The sequence below is a fragment of the Pseudoliparis swirei genome, chromosome 20 (assembly GCF_029220125.1).
Source record: "Pseudoliparis swirei isolate HS2019 ecotype Mariana Trench chromosome 20, NWPU_hadal_v1, whole genome shotgun sequence".
Lineage (NCBI taxonomy): Eukaryota > Metazoa > Chordata > Actinopteri > Perciformes > Liparidae > Pseudoliparis > Pseudoliparis swirei.
The window spans coordinates 23,833,217-23,847,358 of NC_079407.1; the positions used below are offsets into that span (position 1 = coordinate 23,833,217).

The 14,142-nt window shown below is 41.9% G+C and overlaps 1 protein-coding gene across 1 annotated transcript in view; it reads right to left on the reverse strand.

Moving 5' to 3' along the window:
• LOC130211319 (cell adhesion molecule DSCAML1) overlaps positions 1–5,298 on the reverse strand; it is a 104,603-nt gene extending 99,305 nt beyond the window's left edge. The window contains exon 1 of the mRNA XM_056442059.1: positions 5,241–5,298. Coding sequence (XP_056298034.1) covers positions 5,241–5,283 — 43 coding nt within the window. The 5' untranslated portion in view covers positions 5,284–5,298. The remainder of the gene's footprint in view (positions 1–5,240) is intronic.
• Positions 5,299–14,142: the final 8,844 nt, after the last annotated feature.

Below are 14,142 nucleotides of genomic sequence, written 5' to 3' on the forward strand. Positions count from 1 at the left end.
TTGAGATGTGTTTTTCTTTTTTCTTTTTTATGCCTATTCTCTCCCTCAGAGACAGAGCACACATTGTTTGATAGTAAGCAGAACAGGAGAGAGCGAAAGACAAGAGTCGATTGCAAGATGTTAAAGCGAGATTGTCGGAATCGTTTGTCATTCAAGACGTGGCCATCCATCTTCCTTTCTTTCCTCCGTGCGTAATGGAGAGAGGGCATCGGGCTACCGGACACGACTGTCATCCTGCAAAAACCTGTTGAGTGGGCGGTCCAGATCCAATTCTCTAAGTGCGGGATTAGAGCAATTATGAAGTTGTTGCTATTGGCTTTTAAGATCTACAGCCGCGTGATGATATTTGGGAACGTTGGGAATATTGAATGAGTGCGTGACAACAGAATAGGCTAAAAGAAAGATTATCTATGTCAGTGTGTGCGCTGTTGTTCGCTTGTAAAATCTTTGAAAACAAAAAATAATCTCCATATCGGTTTAGTAGGAGAAATTACATAATATAATGCGGTATAATGCGCCTTCAAGACAATACATCGAGTAGAAATTATCATCTCACATCAATTATCAGATGTGTTTGTGTCACGGATGTGATGAGGCGAGAGCTCAGGCGCAGAGGAAGCAAGTAGGAGTCCAGGTAAAGTGGATAAAAAACTCTATTTTACTGAGGAAAAGGTCAAACATAGAACTGAGGTTAAAGGCAACACTAGAGACTAATAACACAAGGAATTTATAAAAGGTAACAAGGACAGGAATCGACAACAATCTGGCAGGGCACAAGGGAAAGAATGGGAGAATATATAAGGGGGGAAACCACAGGTGTAGGGAATGAGCAATCAGTGAGGCAGAGGAGTGGCTGAGAGCAGGTGAAGGGAATGAGCAATCAAGAGACAGGAGTGGCTGAGAGCAGGTGAAGGGAATGAACAATCAAGAGACAGGATCGGCTGTGAGCAGGTGAAGGGAATGACCAATCAAAGAGACAGGAGTGGCTGATAGCAGGTGAAGGGAATGAGCAATCTGGAGACAATAGTGGCTGAGAGCAGGTGAAGGGAATGAGAAATCTGGAGACAAGAGTGGCTGAGAGCAGGTGAAGGGAATGACCAATCAAGAGACAGGAGTGGCTGAGAGCAGGTGAAGGGAATGAACAATCAAGAGACAGGATCGGCTGTGAGCAGGTGAAGGGAATGACCAATCAAAGAGACAGGAGTGGCTGATAGCAGGTGAAGGGAATGAGAAATCAGGAGACAGGCGTGGCTGAGAGCAGGTGAAGGGAATGAGCAATCAGGAGACAGGAGTGGCTGAGAGCAGGTGATTGGAATGAACAATCAAGAGACAGGAGCAGCTGAGTGCAGGTGAAGGGAATGAACAATCAGGAGACAGGCGTGGCTGAGAGCAGGTGAAGGGAATGAGCAATCAGGAGACAGGCGTGGCTGAGGGCAGGTGAAGGGAATGAGCAATCAAGAGACAGGAGTGGCTGAGTGCAGGTGAAGGGAATGAACAATCAAGAGACAGGAGTAGCTGAGTGCAGGTGAAGGGAATGAACAATCAAGAGACACTGGAGACACACACAGAACAGGGTGTTACAGGTTGTGTATTCCAAAGACAAAAAAAGAAATAAAAAAAGACTGAATATGTGAGAGAGTGATGTGTTTTGGATAGTTCGCTTTTGGGTCAACCGGCAAACGCAGAGACATGCCGGAGCACGGTGAGGTGAGTTAACCTGAGAGTGACGTGAGGTTATAGCGGAACTCAGATCATAGAGAAACAAAAATACTTGAACCGAGTTTGAATACCGAATGTGGCTGTATGGCAATGGCCGTGCTTCTTTTGACGCGTGCACCGCGGAAAAGTTGGAGGTGAATTCCATCCAATTGATTGATCTCAGTGCAGCATGACTGTAAATGTATCAGTAAGTAACTCTTCTTTAACATGTCAGAGTTTTAGCACGCATTGGATGAAACTATATGCTAAGTGCATTTATAAACATTCCTACTGTAGTATCCTCCTTGTTCGCCATATTCACCTGAACAAATCAATTTGACTTGGTTTCCATCAAACACACCAACACATTGACTCTTGAACTATACATCACACAGCGTATCAACCTGCAGCAACAAAATAACAAGTTGTTTTTCTTTTAAACGTTGACTTTGTCGTTGCACTACTTCGATCCACCACTAAAGGCGCACTTCACACTGGCGACATCTCTGAGTGCATCTTGAGGGTGTAGCCTTGTGGCAATACCGTCTGACTCGTACCGCGATGACTGGGATCCCCCTCCCGAGCACTTCTAAAGTTGCGATCTGTTTTGATTCCACATGTACACACAGCCCGGAGTCTCCAAGCTGCCATGGATATACACAAGAGCCCCTCACGGTGATCCTAAAGCATGATGAGATGTACAAACCCTTCATACGTCACATACATTTCAATCCTCGTAATTTACAGAAATAAAGAGTAAAAAGAAAGAAAATAAATGGCTTTAAGTGACAACATTTCTGGTCAGATTGCTTTTGGACAGACACAGATGGGTGTAAATAAACAAATAATAAAGGGAAATAATGTTTGCTTCATTAAATGCACAAATTAAAATTAAGTGCATCGACAACATAGGAGCCAAAGTGTTTTTACGCATGTGCAGGAACTGTGTGTGTGTAATATATATATGTGCGTGTCTGCGTGTGTGTGTTGCAGGAGGGCCTGTCGACCGAAACTGGATAAAACCGAAATCACATTAATTGATGAAATAATTATAGAAAGTAGAAAGAGCTCTCACTCCATCTTGATCAATCCGAGGCTTTTTTTTCTGGAACTTTATACAATTACTGATTGAATCCACTTAAATCCCATGCCAAAAGCGACTGATTTAGAAATATATTCATTAGAATAATTATTTAAGCATTTTTCTATGTTTCTCAGGCCACGGTGTTCATGGCCTATCGGGCCTGGAAGTAGATTCACACACATGCCCTCAGCTGAGTTTGTCTCCATTTTATTTCCATAAATGACAAGCAGCTTCCCCAAATCATGCAAAGAAGAATGAGTGTATACCCCCCCCCCCCCCCTCTCTCCTCTTCTTCTCCCTCTATCTATCTATCCATCTACCCATCCTTCTCCCCCCTCCTCTGGGTGCAGGTGTGCTGTTGTGCAGCCAAACCGCAGCAACAAACTGTAATAACCTAATGAATGTCAAATTAATGAGCGAAAAAAAGGACAAAGGAAAAATACTAAATTGTCTTAAAACGGTGTACGAGTGTGATCTGAAACATATCTCCCATAGCTGATGAAAATAAGCAGACTTGTGTGCCACTCTGAGAGGCGTGGCCGAGCCGGGAAAATACGCAGTACTAATGCATATGCATGTGTGATAATAGCCTTGCTTCCACCCCCCCCCCCCTTAAAAATAAAGTTTATTACAAATTACACATGTGTGAAATTCACAGCAGCCATGAGATAAAACACCGATGTATATTCGTGCCAAATTATCGTAACGTGGCGGTGAAAAAAAAAATGGAAGTTTGTTTTCCACTGCGTTATCTACATATCTCCCATCTCAAGCACTCTTTCCGCTCCAGTGGTTGTTTGCAGCCCACAACCCTCCCCCCCTTCAACACACACACGCACACAACAACACACACGCACACACAATACATCTCGTTCGGTCACGGGACAGGGTGATGTACAGTGTATAATCGAAATAGACCCTGTAATCCAATTACATACAACAAAAACAGCACAAAAGCCCCTCACCGCAGCTGCAGCCTGACAGAGGGCACTGCCAAGGCCACTGTGGGAGACCCACGACCACGACGCACGCCAAGTGCCCACGATTACAACCAAATACACCCGACATTTAAAAAGATATGTGCACTAAAAACATTTATAGTCATGCTTTTTCACCTTTACACAGACCCCGTGCGTAAAGGACACGGATGAATATTGAAGGGAAAACCTTTCTTTTTTTTTCCACACAGTGTGTGGTTGTTATGAAGTGAAATAAATGCATTGACGTCAAACTAACGGGTCGTGGTAAAAAAAAAAGAAAAGAAGAAGAAAAAAGGTACAAGTGAATCACTCTCTTCCATCTGCAGTATTAATATAGAGCGAAGCCAATCAGTGGAATCTGGTGCCACAGAAAATGGTGGATGAATAATTAGACCATGGCATGATAACAACTGAGTCTGCATTCAAAGAAAACAAACTGCAATATATTTATATATATATATATATATATATATATATATATATGGCCTTGTGTGTTAAAACATCCAACACGGGCACATTATCCACAAATTAAAGGCCAGCGCTCGATATACTCCCAGCGTTAGTTCACACTTCGCTCATAAAATATAAATGTACCCTTGTTGCCACGCCGCCGTACACACACACACACACACACACACACACGCACGCACACACGCACACAGGGGCAACATGGTGTGCATAATGCACTATTTGAATGTTTACCACAAAAGAAATAGCTAATAAAAATAATCTGTGTCCCCTCCACCCCCCATCTTTCTCTCTCTCTCTCTTCCTCCCCACAAGCACGCGCGCACACTTACACACATATGCACACACACACACGAACATCTCATTTGTGTTGGGGCAGGGCAGAACAAGTCAGAATATACATTCAACTTGTTTGCCCCCTTTGGACTGTGCCAGTGAACAGCCTGCAGCTGTGGACAGCATCGTGCGCTCGAGGTCGCCCGCCTACCCGTGCGTGCGCGCGCGCCTGAAGATCCTTATCAGCCTCTCCTCCATATTCACGACACCTCCACACATACAGCATGCAAAAAATGCAAATGCAGTTGTCTTTTTCTATTTTTTTTTACCATCATAACGAACTAAATTTGCATTTTTTTCTGATCTGTCGCTAGTCCAAATGAAGTGCTTATTCATTTTACGCTCACGCTTTTTTGTTCCTTTTTAATCACATCATCAGCTGATCATAATCATACGAGGACACCAGATAAATCCAAACACTATATGGCCACGAGCAAAAGCGAAAGCTGACCAGGAAAACAGCTTTTTAAAACAATTAAAAAAGTTACCACACCTGCTGTTAAGATGATTTACGGTTTTGATTTGACATATCCGTCTCGTCCTTTGTGAATATAATCCAATCACAACATCAGTTATTTAACTGATAACATCATAAATACGCACAGCCAAACTATGGAGAGACGAGCAATGCAAATCATAAGCAATACTTGAAGAAACAGATTCCCAAACCTTACCTTCTTGCAAAGAATACAGCAGAAGTAAAGTTACAAGCCACATGCCATTAAAAGCAGTTATATTTCACAGGAATGTTGTGCAGTCCCCCCGAGAAGAGTGCACGGCGCATGTGGTCGGCCAGGCGAGGCTCGCGTGCTGGACTGGTTCTGCTTGATACTACCCCCGTGCGGTCTCTCCAGCCCTGGGTCCCGCGCACTCTCCAGCGCCGAGAAACGAGCCGCGGAGAGAAAGTACCGCCTCTGCTCCTCCGTTCTCTCCTCCCCTTGCCGGGACAGGCGGCTGTCGCCCCACCCCCGGTATCCTAATGAAGCGCGGCGATGGAGAGGTGAGCCATGCGCACCAATGGAAGACCAAAAGGAGATATTACGCGCACTCTTTATGCGCGTTTATCCAACAGTACGACAAAGTTCACTCAACATGTATCGGCGTACAGGTCATGTAAATGTTGTTTCCCAGGAAGTTTTAAAAAAATAAGACAGCCCTTTGACGGGAAAATGCCTGCGCGTATTTCCCATGCAAATCTACTCAAGAATTTCCATTAATCAGTTGCCGTCGCAGTGAGTTGCGCATAGGAACACAATATATTAAAAAGCAACACAGTGTGTCTGTGAAGTGAGAAAAGAACCTGGTGGGAACTAAGGAGTGTGAAGGGGATCAGCTGAGCCTGTTTCAGGTGGAACTGCGCTGTGCGCTGCGCACCTGCGCGCTCCGACACGTCATAACAGAGGGAATAGTGTTGATATTAAAACAGGGTGCCTTATCTACAATCAGCCTCATATAAAAGTTGTCTATGGTGATCGATATGGTCATAATAAATTCATTAGATTCAACTCATTAGTCATCTTTGTTGATTTGATTATACCAAAACGTCATATATATATATATATATATATATATAAATAAATAATATATTTATATTATAAATATATATATATATTTATATGTATATATTATAAATATATATATAGTTATATTATCAATAAATAAATAAATATATATTATATTTGTATATATATATTATAAATATATAAATATATATATATTATAAATATATATATATATGTATATATTTATATACATATATATATTTATAATATATATATATAATATAAGTATATATAAATATATATTTATTTCCCCCTTTTTTAAGCATTTATTACAACCACAACATACATATGACCCAATAAATAGTAATATAATCTTTAAGAATACTGTAAACAAAAGACTTTAAACAAGAGGAGTGAATAAGAATGACATCTGCATGTCACGTGAGCCTGTTTGTGTTTAAACTGCAGCCTATAGCACCTGACATGCAGTATACAGTCTACACATCTGACTTCAGTACAAGGGTTAATAACCCTGTGCGTGCTTTAAATATTAAATCATCATCATCATAATCTGGATCTATACATATTAGCATCAGCAGCCCCAGTGGAGTGGATGTCCATGAAGCAGTGTCAGTCCATTGACTGATCTACTGGCTCCCAGACAAGTTGTGGGCTGTCATATTACACTCTAAATCAATTATTAAAGAAAAACAATATACGAACCCAACACGACCTCGGAGATCTATACGCTGCTTAAAGCTGTCTCATTCAATCCTCTCGTCTTTACGGCCATTCATTCAGTTCAACTCCTGAATAATCAACACGCGATAAATACCAAAGCAAAGCTGCACGTTGTTTACAACACCTTAAAGATAAAAGATGAAGAGGTTTTTATTGTCATTGTTGTGATACAACGCACATGTCCTTTGGTGGCCCACAGCCAGCCAGGAGCAGCAAGTACAAGATAAAAAATACACAAGGATAAAAATGTACAGATAAAAATACACGAGAGGAATAATAGAAAATAAAAAAGTTGAACTGTTACCGAGTAGAATAAGATAGAATGTGTACGTCTGTTTTATAGGGCAGTTGTGTCAAATGTCACATGAAACTCGATCGTCACTCTGCTTGTCTCTCACTCCTCTGGGTTGAGTGGCGTGACCAAAAGTAGCCCCGGTTGTGGATTGGCTTTGATGTCGCCTCTCACTGAAGAGCCAAGACGACACACTCGGGCCTCCACTCTCTTATTATGCAACAGGTGGAAACACACACACCCACGCACCTCCATCTCTCTTTCAAACAGCGCCCCAAACCTGCACACACACACAAATCCACACAAGTGTGCACAGAAGCACCTCCATTACGTCCAGATGTGGACTCAAAATGATTATATAGATGAACACTTACGTCATACCCAAGCCACTAACCACCCAGGTTTTAAAAGTGCAGCCCGTAGTGTATGACGAGTGGAACTCTTGTGCAGAATATAATCAGCTTCGAGTATGAATATCCTCTCCCGATGACAAACCGGTCATATAACAGCACCCAACACCTTGGCACTCGCACCAAACTCCTCGCCCACAGAGGTGCCGCCCTGCTGCCGTGTATTTGTAACACTTGAAGGACTCGCATCAAGACTTCCAAAAGGCAGCAGGGCCAAGCTGGTTACGGGGCTGATGTGAGTCAGCCTGACAGCACCAAGCAGGTTGTGCTGTAATGTCAGCCGGTGATCATCATGGAGCCTGACAGGCTGAGCTGGGCCAGCCCAGGCCGTGAGGAAGAGAAAAAAAGGCACGCAGCTCCCAGACAGCCGAAGCAACATGTCTGTCAGGACAGAACCCAGGACAAGCTGCCACCACACACACATAGAAAACACACACACTCAGCACGATGCGACTCAGATCCATCACTCTGCTCTGGCGTTGCCTGGAGATGGGAAATGAAGGGGAGTGAGAGTTTGTTGACGGTGGGGGAAGGAAAAAAAATGGGCGAGCGGGGCAGGAGACTAACAGAAAGCAGAGGGAGGGGTGAGGGGGCAAAGAGAGAGAGAGTGATGAGGCGGATAAGTTAATGTGGATGTGAATGTTAATGCTCAGACAATCAAAGCTGCCCCTCAGGCACCCACCGACGACACACTATAGGATCATATTAGCGCTAATGTATCCAGTGTTAATGCACGGCACCGCCAGCCCAATGAAGCCCTTTGCAAGGTCGGACTCGGGAGAGGAGAGGGGGCTCGCGGTGCTACCGCTTAGCTCTGTGCAAGGTCACAGGGGTCAAGCAGGAGAGTGGTGGAGCGAGCTGCGGGAATCGGGGGGGCCGATTGTGGTTGGGAGGAGGTGGAAGATGAGTCAAACGGAGGCGTGGCGTTCCTTTAAAACCCGAGGCGTGGCGGTGAAAACAGACTTGAACTCCGGTGTGTGCCGGTCACTGTCCCGCAGGACTCCTCTTTCCCTCCGCGGGGCCACCTGGCTATCGCTCTGTGATCCCAGCGTCGATGAACGAGCCACCGCATTAGGCTAATGTGAATCACACCGCACGTTGCCGCAGTACATTAACAGGAAGGGGGCCGACCAATGGAGTGTGTGTGTGTTTGCCTTTAAACCAAGCATGCGTGATTGTTGTGGCAGATGTGTGAGAGTGTATCAGCACCATCAGAGGATGTGTGTGTGTGTCTGTGTGTGTGTGTGATGCATGTGTCTACAACAGAGACAAAGCACACATGTATTTGGGAGTGCATGTTTGCTTGTGTGTGTGTGTGTGTGTTTTTGTGCATGCAAGCGCGTGTGTGAACATGAGACATCAAGGGGTGCTAATTTATTTAAATGAGCTGGGGAGGATAACGAGAGGACGGGGTGAGGGGCGGAGGTGGTGCGAGGAAGAAGGGGGCACCTTCCTTTTTCGTCGAGGAGGTTCATCTTTTCTTTTCTCTTTTTTTTCCCCCCCCTCCCGTACTTTTTTTTTTTTTTTTTTCAACGTTCGCAAATGAGGCTATTTGCATGGCTGAGAAGGGGCTCGGCGAGAGAGATGGAGGGAGGAAGAGACAGTTAGATCGAGAAGAGAAAGAGAAACGTCGGAGATGAGGAAGGGTGGGATTCTGACACGGACAGAAAACAAAAACACACAACCGTGCCATGGCGATACCACCACTTCCAAGATGGCTGCCGCTGGAGGCGTCCTCTGTGGGACCAACCCGGAGACGCCGTCGCGGGCGACACACAAAAACTCTTTTCTGAACTTGCATTGCTGCGTTCATCGAGCATAATGAGGGGAAACAAGGACATTTGAACAGCTGAGAAAAGGATTAACATTCATCTATTTCATTTGAATATGTTTAAAGACCCGAGTCCGATTAATATGGTTGTGTTCTGTACAGAGATATTGATCAGAGATATCTAGTGACACCCAGTGGTCACAATTAAAGACGTTATCATTAAATCATACATTGCTGAACCCTGCATATGCTGATTTTAACATTTTAAGTGGGTCTAACTAATCGGTTACTCCAAATGAAGGTGTCGGTCCAAGAATCAATAATGCCACAAGACTCGCCTGCCAATCAATTATTTCTCTCATTCAAGAAATGTGGGTTTTTAAACAAATTGCAGTGTGTTATCTTGTCAAATTTGTTAAATTGTAAGTCAGTGACAAGACCAGACTGTCACAACCCGGGCCGCACGGCCATGACAACAAAGGGGGATACACACAAGTAGTAGTTAACAGAAAGGGTTTTATTTAACTTAGGTAGATTAAACAGTGGCGTGTGGAGTGTTGAGTGTTATGTGTGATATGTTGTGTAGTGACAGGTGACACCATACTTTCCAAACCGACCAGAGGGCCTTTTAAATGCACCGCTGGCACACACGGCACAGGTGTTGCTAATGCTGCTGATTACCTCAGGTGTTTCCACCCTTCTGATTACCCTTGGCCACGCCCACCTGCAGGGACAAGGCGGCAGTGAGGGCCGTCACGCCACCAACCAAACAAAGTGGGGCGATTGACCCGGGAGTCGGCCGCTCGCTGCTTTTTTCAGGCCGTTTTAGTGACGTGGCTGAATATCTGAATAACTGAATATTTCTACGGGAATTTGCACCATTAAAGTGAGGAGCGTCTTTTATTATGACACGCACTCATGGCACTCACGTGTGATCCTGAGAAAAAAAGTCACTTTTAGTCAAAATATTACAAACTAACTGACAAAGTCAAGTAGTATATACTATATACTTGAATAAAAACAGATTAGCACTTCAGGTTGGTTCAGTGGCACTTACTTATGGTACTAATCATGGTATTATTTATGGTATTACTCATGGTATTATTTATAGTATTACTTATAGTATTACTTATAGTATTACTTCAGGTATTACTCATGGTATTATTTATAGCATTACTTATAGTATTACTTCAGGTATTACTTATGGTATTACTTATAGTATTACTTATGGTATTACTTCTGGTATTACTTATATTATTATGTATAGTATTACTTCTGGTATTACTTCTGATATTACTCATGGTATTACTTATGGTATTACTTATGGTATTACTTTTGGTATTACTTATAATAGTATTTATAGTATTACTTATGGTATTACTTATAGTATTATTTATAGTATGACTTCTGATATTACTCATGGTATTACTTATGGTGTTACTTTTAGTATTACTTATGGTCTTTTTGTAGTTTGGCTTTCTTGAAGAAAAGTTACTTTCATGATTCTTGTTGCTCTGAGTTTTTCCTCGTGGTTGAATTCACTTATTGTGAGTCACTTTGGATAAAACCGTCTGATAAATGATATTTCATGTAATAATGTAATTTAATGATGTCATGTAATGTATTATTATTCCAGAACCGGAGTGGAGTAGTACTGGTTGGGAATAAAGAAGCAGTCATGTGCATTCTTCTGTGTTCATCATATAAACTTAAAAGCAACATGATACATTCACAACGCACAGAGTGCAGCAGGTATATTGAGGGCTCAATAGGGACAACATTATTAACTTTTGCCCTGGATATCACAAACAGGTTGATCTATAGCCATGGGACTCTGATATTGCATAATAAACATTGTACAGCTAGATTACTGCCATATTCCAGTTATTAGATTAGTTGGCATATCTTCCGCCAACACATTAAAAAGACCTCTATATGCATCTAGTCTAGTACCACGACATCGACCGGTGTGTTAATTCAATACACAACAAGATGGGTTTCATCTAGTCCTTCAAAGTCATTTACTGACACTGCACATGTAAACTAATCGACATCACACTGTAGCAAGCTTCGGGGCATTTTGAGGAGCAACGTGTACAAGTAAGGGATGAATAAACATAAATAAACTACTGTTTACACCCAAATATACACAGTTCTGGTTGGTTACATCTCATTAAGTCAACAAGTCGGCAGGTGTGTGTGGAGGTTGACTTTCCATCTTGACCCTGTGTGCTTTGATCTTATCTTATTTCCCACGCTTTAACACTTTTGCTGCCTAACGGGTTCCACAGACCGCCGTACATGAGCTCACACGCTAACAAGATGCACTGGCAACAAATATAATGGACATAAACGGAAAGGCTTCTTTAAATCTTATATTTTTCAGCTTCTGAACAGATTTTATAACATATATCCATGCTGACATTCATTTGGCTTTATTATATATCTTCCTTATCATTTAAAAATCCCATGAAAAGACAAAAATCAACAGTAAACCGATCCGACTGTACCTGCAGGTAAAGCCTGGTACTGCAGCTTAAAACTATTAAAGTCACATCAATAAGCCACAATCACCATGAACAGTCAAATGAGAGGCTAAAGAGTCGACAACAAAGATCCAACACATTCCTGTTTGAGTCAGGTTTGTTCAAAGTAACAGATTAAAAAATATGTATAACAATTTTTTTAAACCACGAATTCCTTAACAGTTTTTTAAGATGTCTGTCTCCAGGAAGATCCACTGTGGCTTGTAATAAGATTATATATTTCTATATATCTATATAGATAGTATAGATAATATCACAAAAAATGTTCACTTTATATATATATATATATATATGTATACTGTATAACCTACTGTATATATATATATATATAACAATATATATATATATGTAAAGATAGTATAGATAATATCACAAAAAATGTTTACTATATATATATACTGTATAACCTACTAATTAGTTGGTTATATATAAAACCTACTACTTACACTACATTTGTTTGATATTAACTAAATATTATCTATATATAATATAGATAATATCTACAAATATAGTGTAAGTAAGTATCTTTTAACTGAAACCTGCAGTATAAGAACAAATGAGAACATATTCATGAATATCTTCTAAACCCAAACAGCAGGAGCATAATTAAAATAGCAAAAACTATAGTCTATAGGGCCGAGCCCATTACAACTTCACACACTGCACTGGAAGAGCAGCTGTCACCAAAGTTCAGAACAACCAGGAGAGAAACACATCATCAGATCCGTCATCCTGAATGCTTGTGGGAACAATGAGTGCAACATGTGTTCCTGTGTTGTTCTCCACGACTCCTCCTGCTGCCGTGATGCTATCAGCTCAGTGAACGGTGTGACGCAGGGCTTCCCATGCTCACCCCAACTGAAGCCTGCATGGAAAGCAGGTGACTGGAGACCAACCGGTTGAACCGCTTAGGGAGGGAGAGGGAGAGAGAGAGGGGAGGGGGGGGGGAGAGAGAGAGACTGTACTTTCTTTCAATGATGTTATTTCTTTCATATTGTTATTATCCATATGAATTGTATATATGTTTCCACATGTATATGTATGTATATATATATATATATGTGTGTGTGGAAATACAACTGTACTTTATTTCAATGTAGTTATTTCTGTAATATTATTATTATCATCCATATGAATTATATATATATAATATATATATATACACTACCGTTCAAAAGTTTGGGATCACATAGAAATGTCCTTATTTTTCAAAGAAAAGCATTGTTTTTTCCAATGAAGATAACATTAAATCAATCAGAAATACACTCTATACATTGTTAATGTGGTAAATGACTATTCTAGGTGGAAACATCTGGTTTCTAATGAAATATCTCCATAGGTGTATAGAGGCCCATTTCCAGCAACTATCACTCCAGTGTTCTAATGGTACATTGTGTTTGCTTATCGCCTTAGAAGACTAATGGATGGTTAGAAAACCCTTGAAAACCCTTGTGCAATTATGTTAGCACAGCTGAAAACTGTTTTGCTGATGAGAGAAGCTATAAAACTGGCCTTCCTTTGAGCTAGTTGATTATCTGGAGCATTTGTGGGTTCGATAAGACTCTCAAAATGGCCAGAAAAAAAGAAGTTTCATGTGAAATTCGCCAGTCTATTCTTGTTCTTAGAAATGAAGGCTATTCCATGCGAGAAATTGCAAAGAAACTGAAAGTTTCCTACAGCGGTGTGTACTACTCCCTTCAGAGAACAGCACAAACGGGCTCTAACCAGAGCAGAAAGAGAAGTGGGAGGCCCCGGTGCACAACTCAGCAAGAAGACAAGTACATTAGAGTCTCTAGTTTGAGAAATAGACGCCTCACAGGTCCTCAACTGGCAGCTTCTTTAAATGGTACCCGCAAAACGCCAGTGTCAACGTCGACAGTGAAGAGGCGACTCCGGGATGCTGGCCTTCTAGGCAGAGTGGCAAAGAAAAAGCTATATCTGAGACTGGCCAATAAAAAGAAAAGATTGGTATGGGCAAAAGAACACAGGCATTGGACAGAGGAAGATTGGAAAAAGGTGTTATGGACAGATAAATCCAAGTTTGAGGTGTTTGGATCACACAGAAGAACATTTGTGAGACGCAGAACAGGTGAAAAGATGCTGGAAGAGTGCCTGACACGATCTGTCAAGCATGGTGGAGGTCATGTGATGGTCTGGGGCTGCTTTGGTGCTGGTAAAGTGGGAGATTTGTACCAGGTAAAAGGGATTTTAAATAAGGAAGGCTATCACTCCATTTTGCAACGCCATGTCATACCCTGTGGGAAGCGCTTGATTGGAGCCAATTTCCTCCTCCAACAGGACAATGACCCAAAGC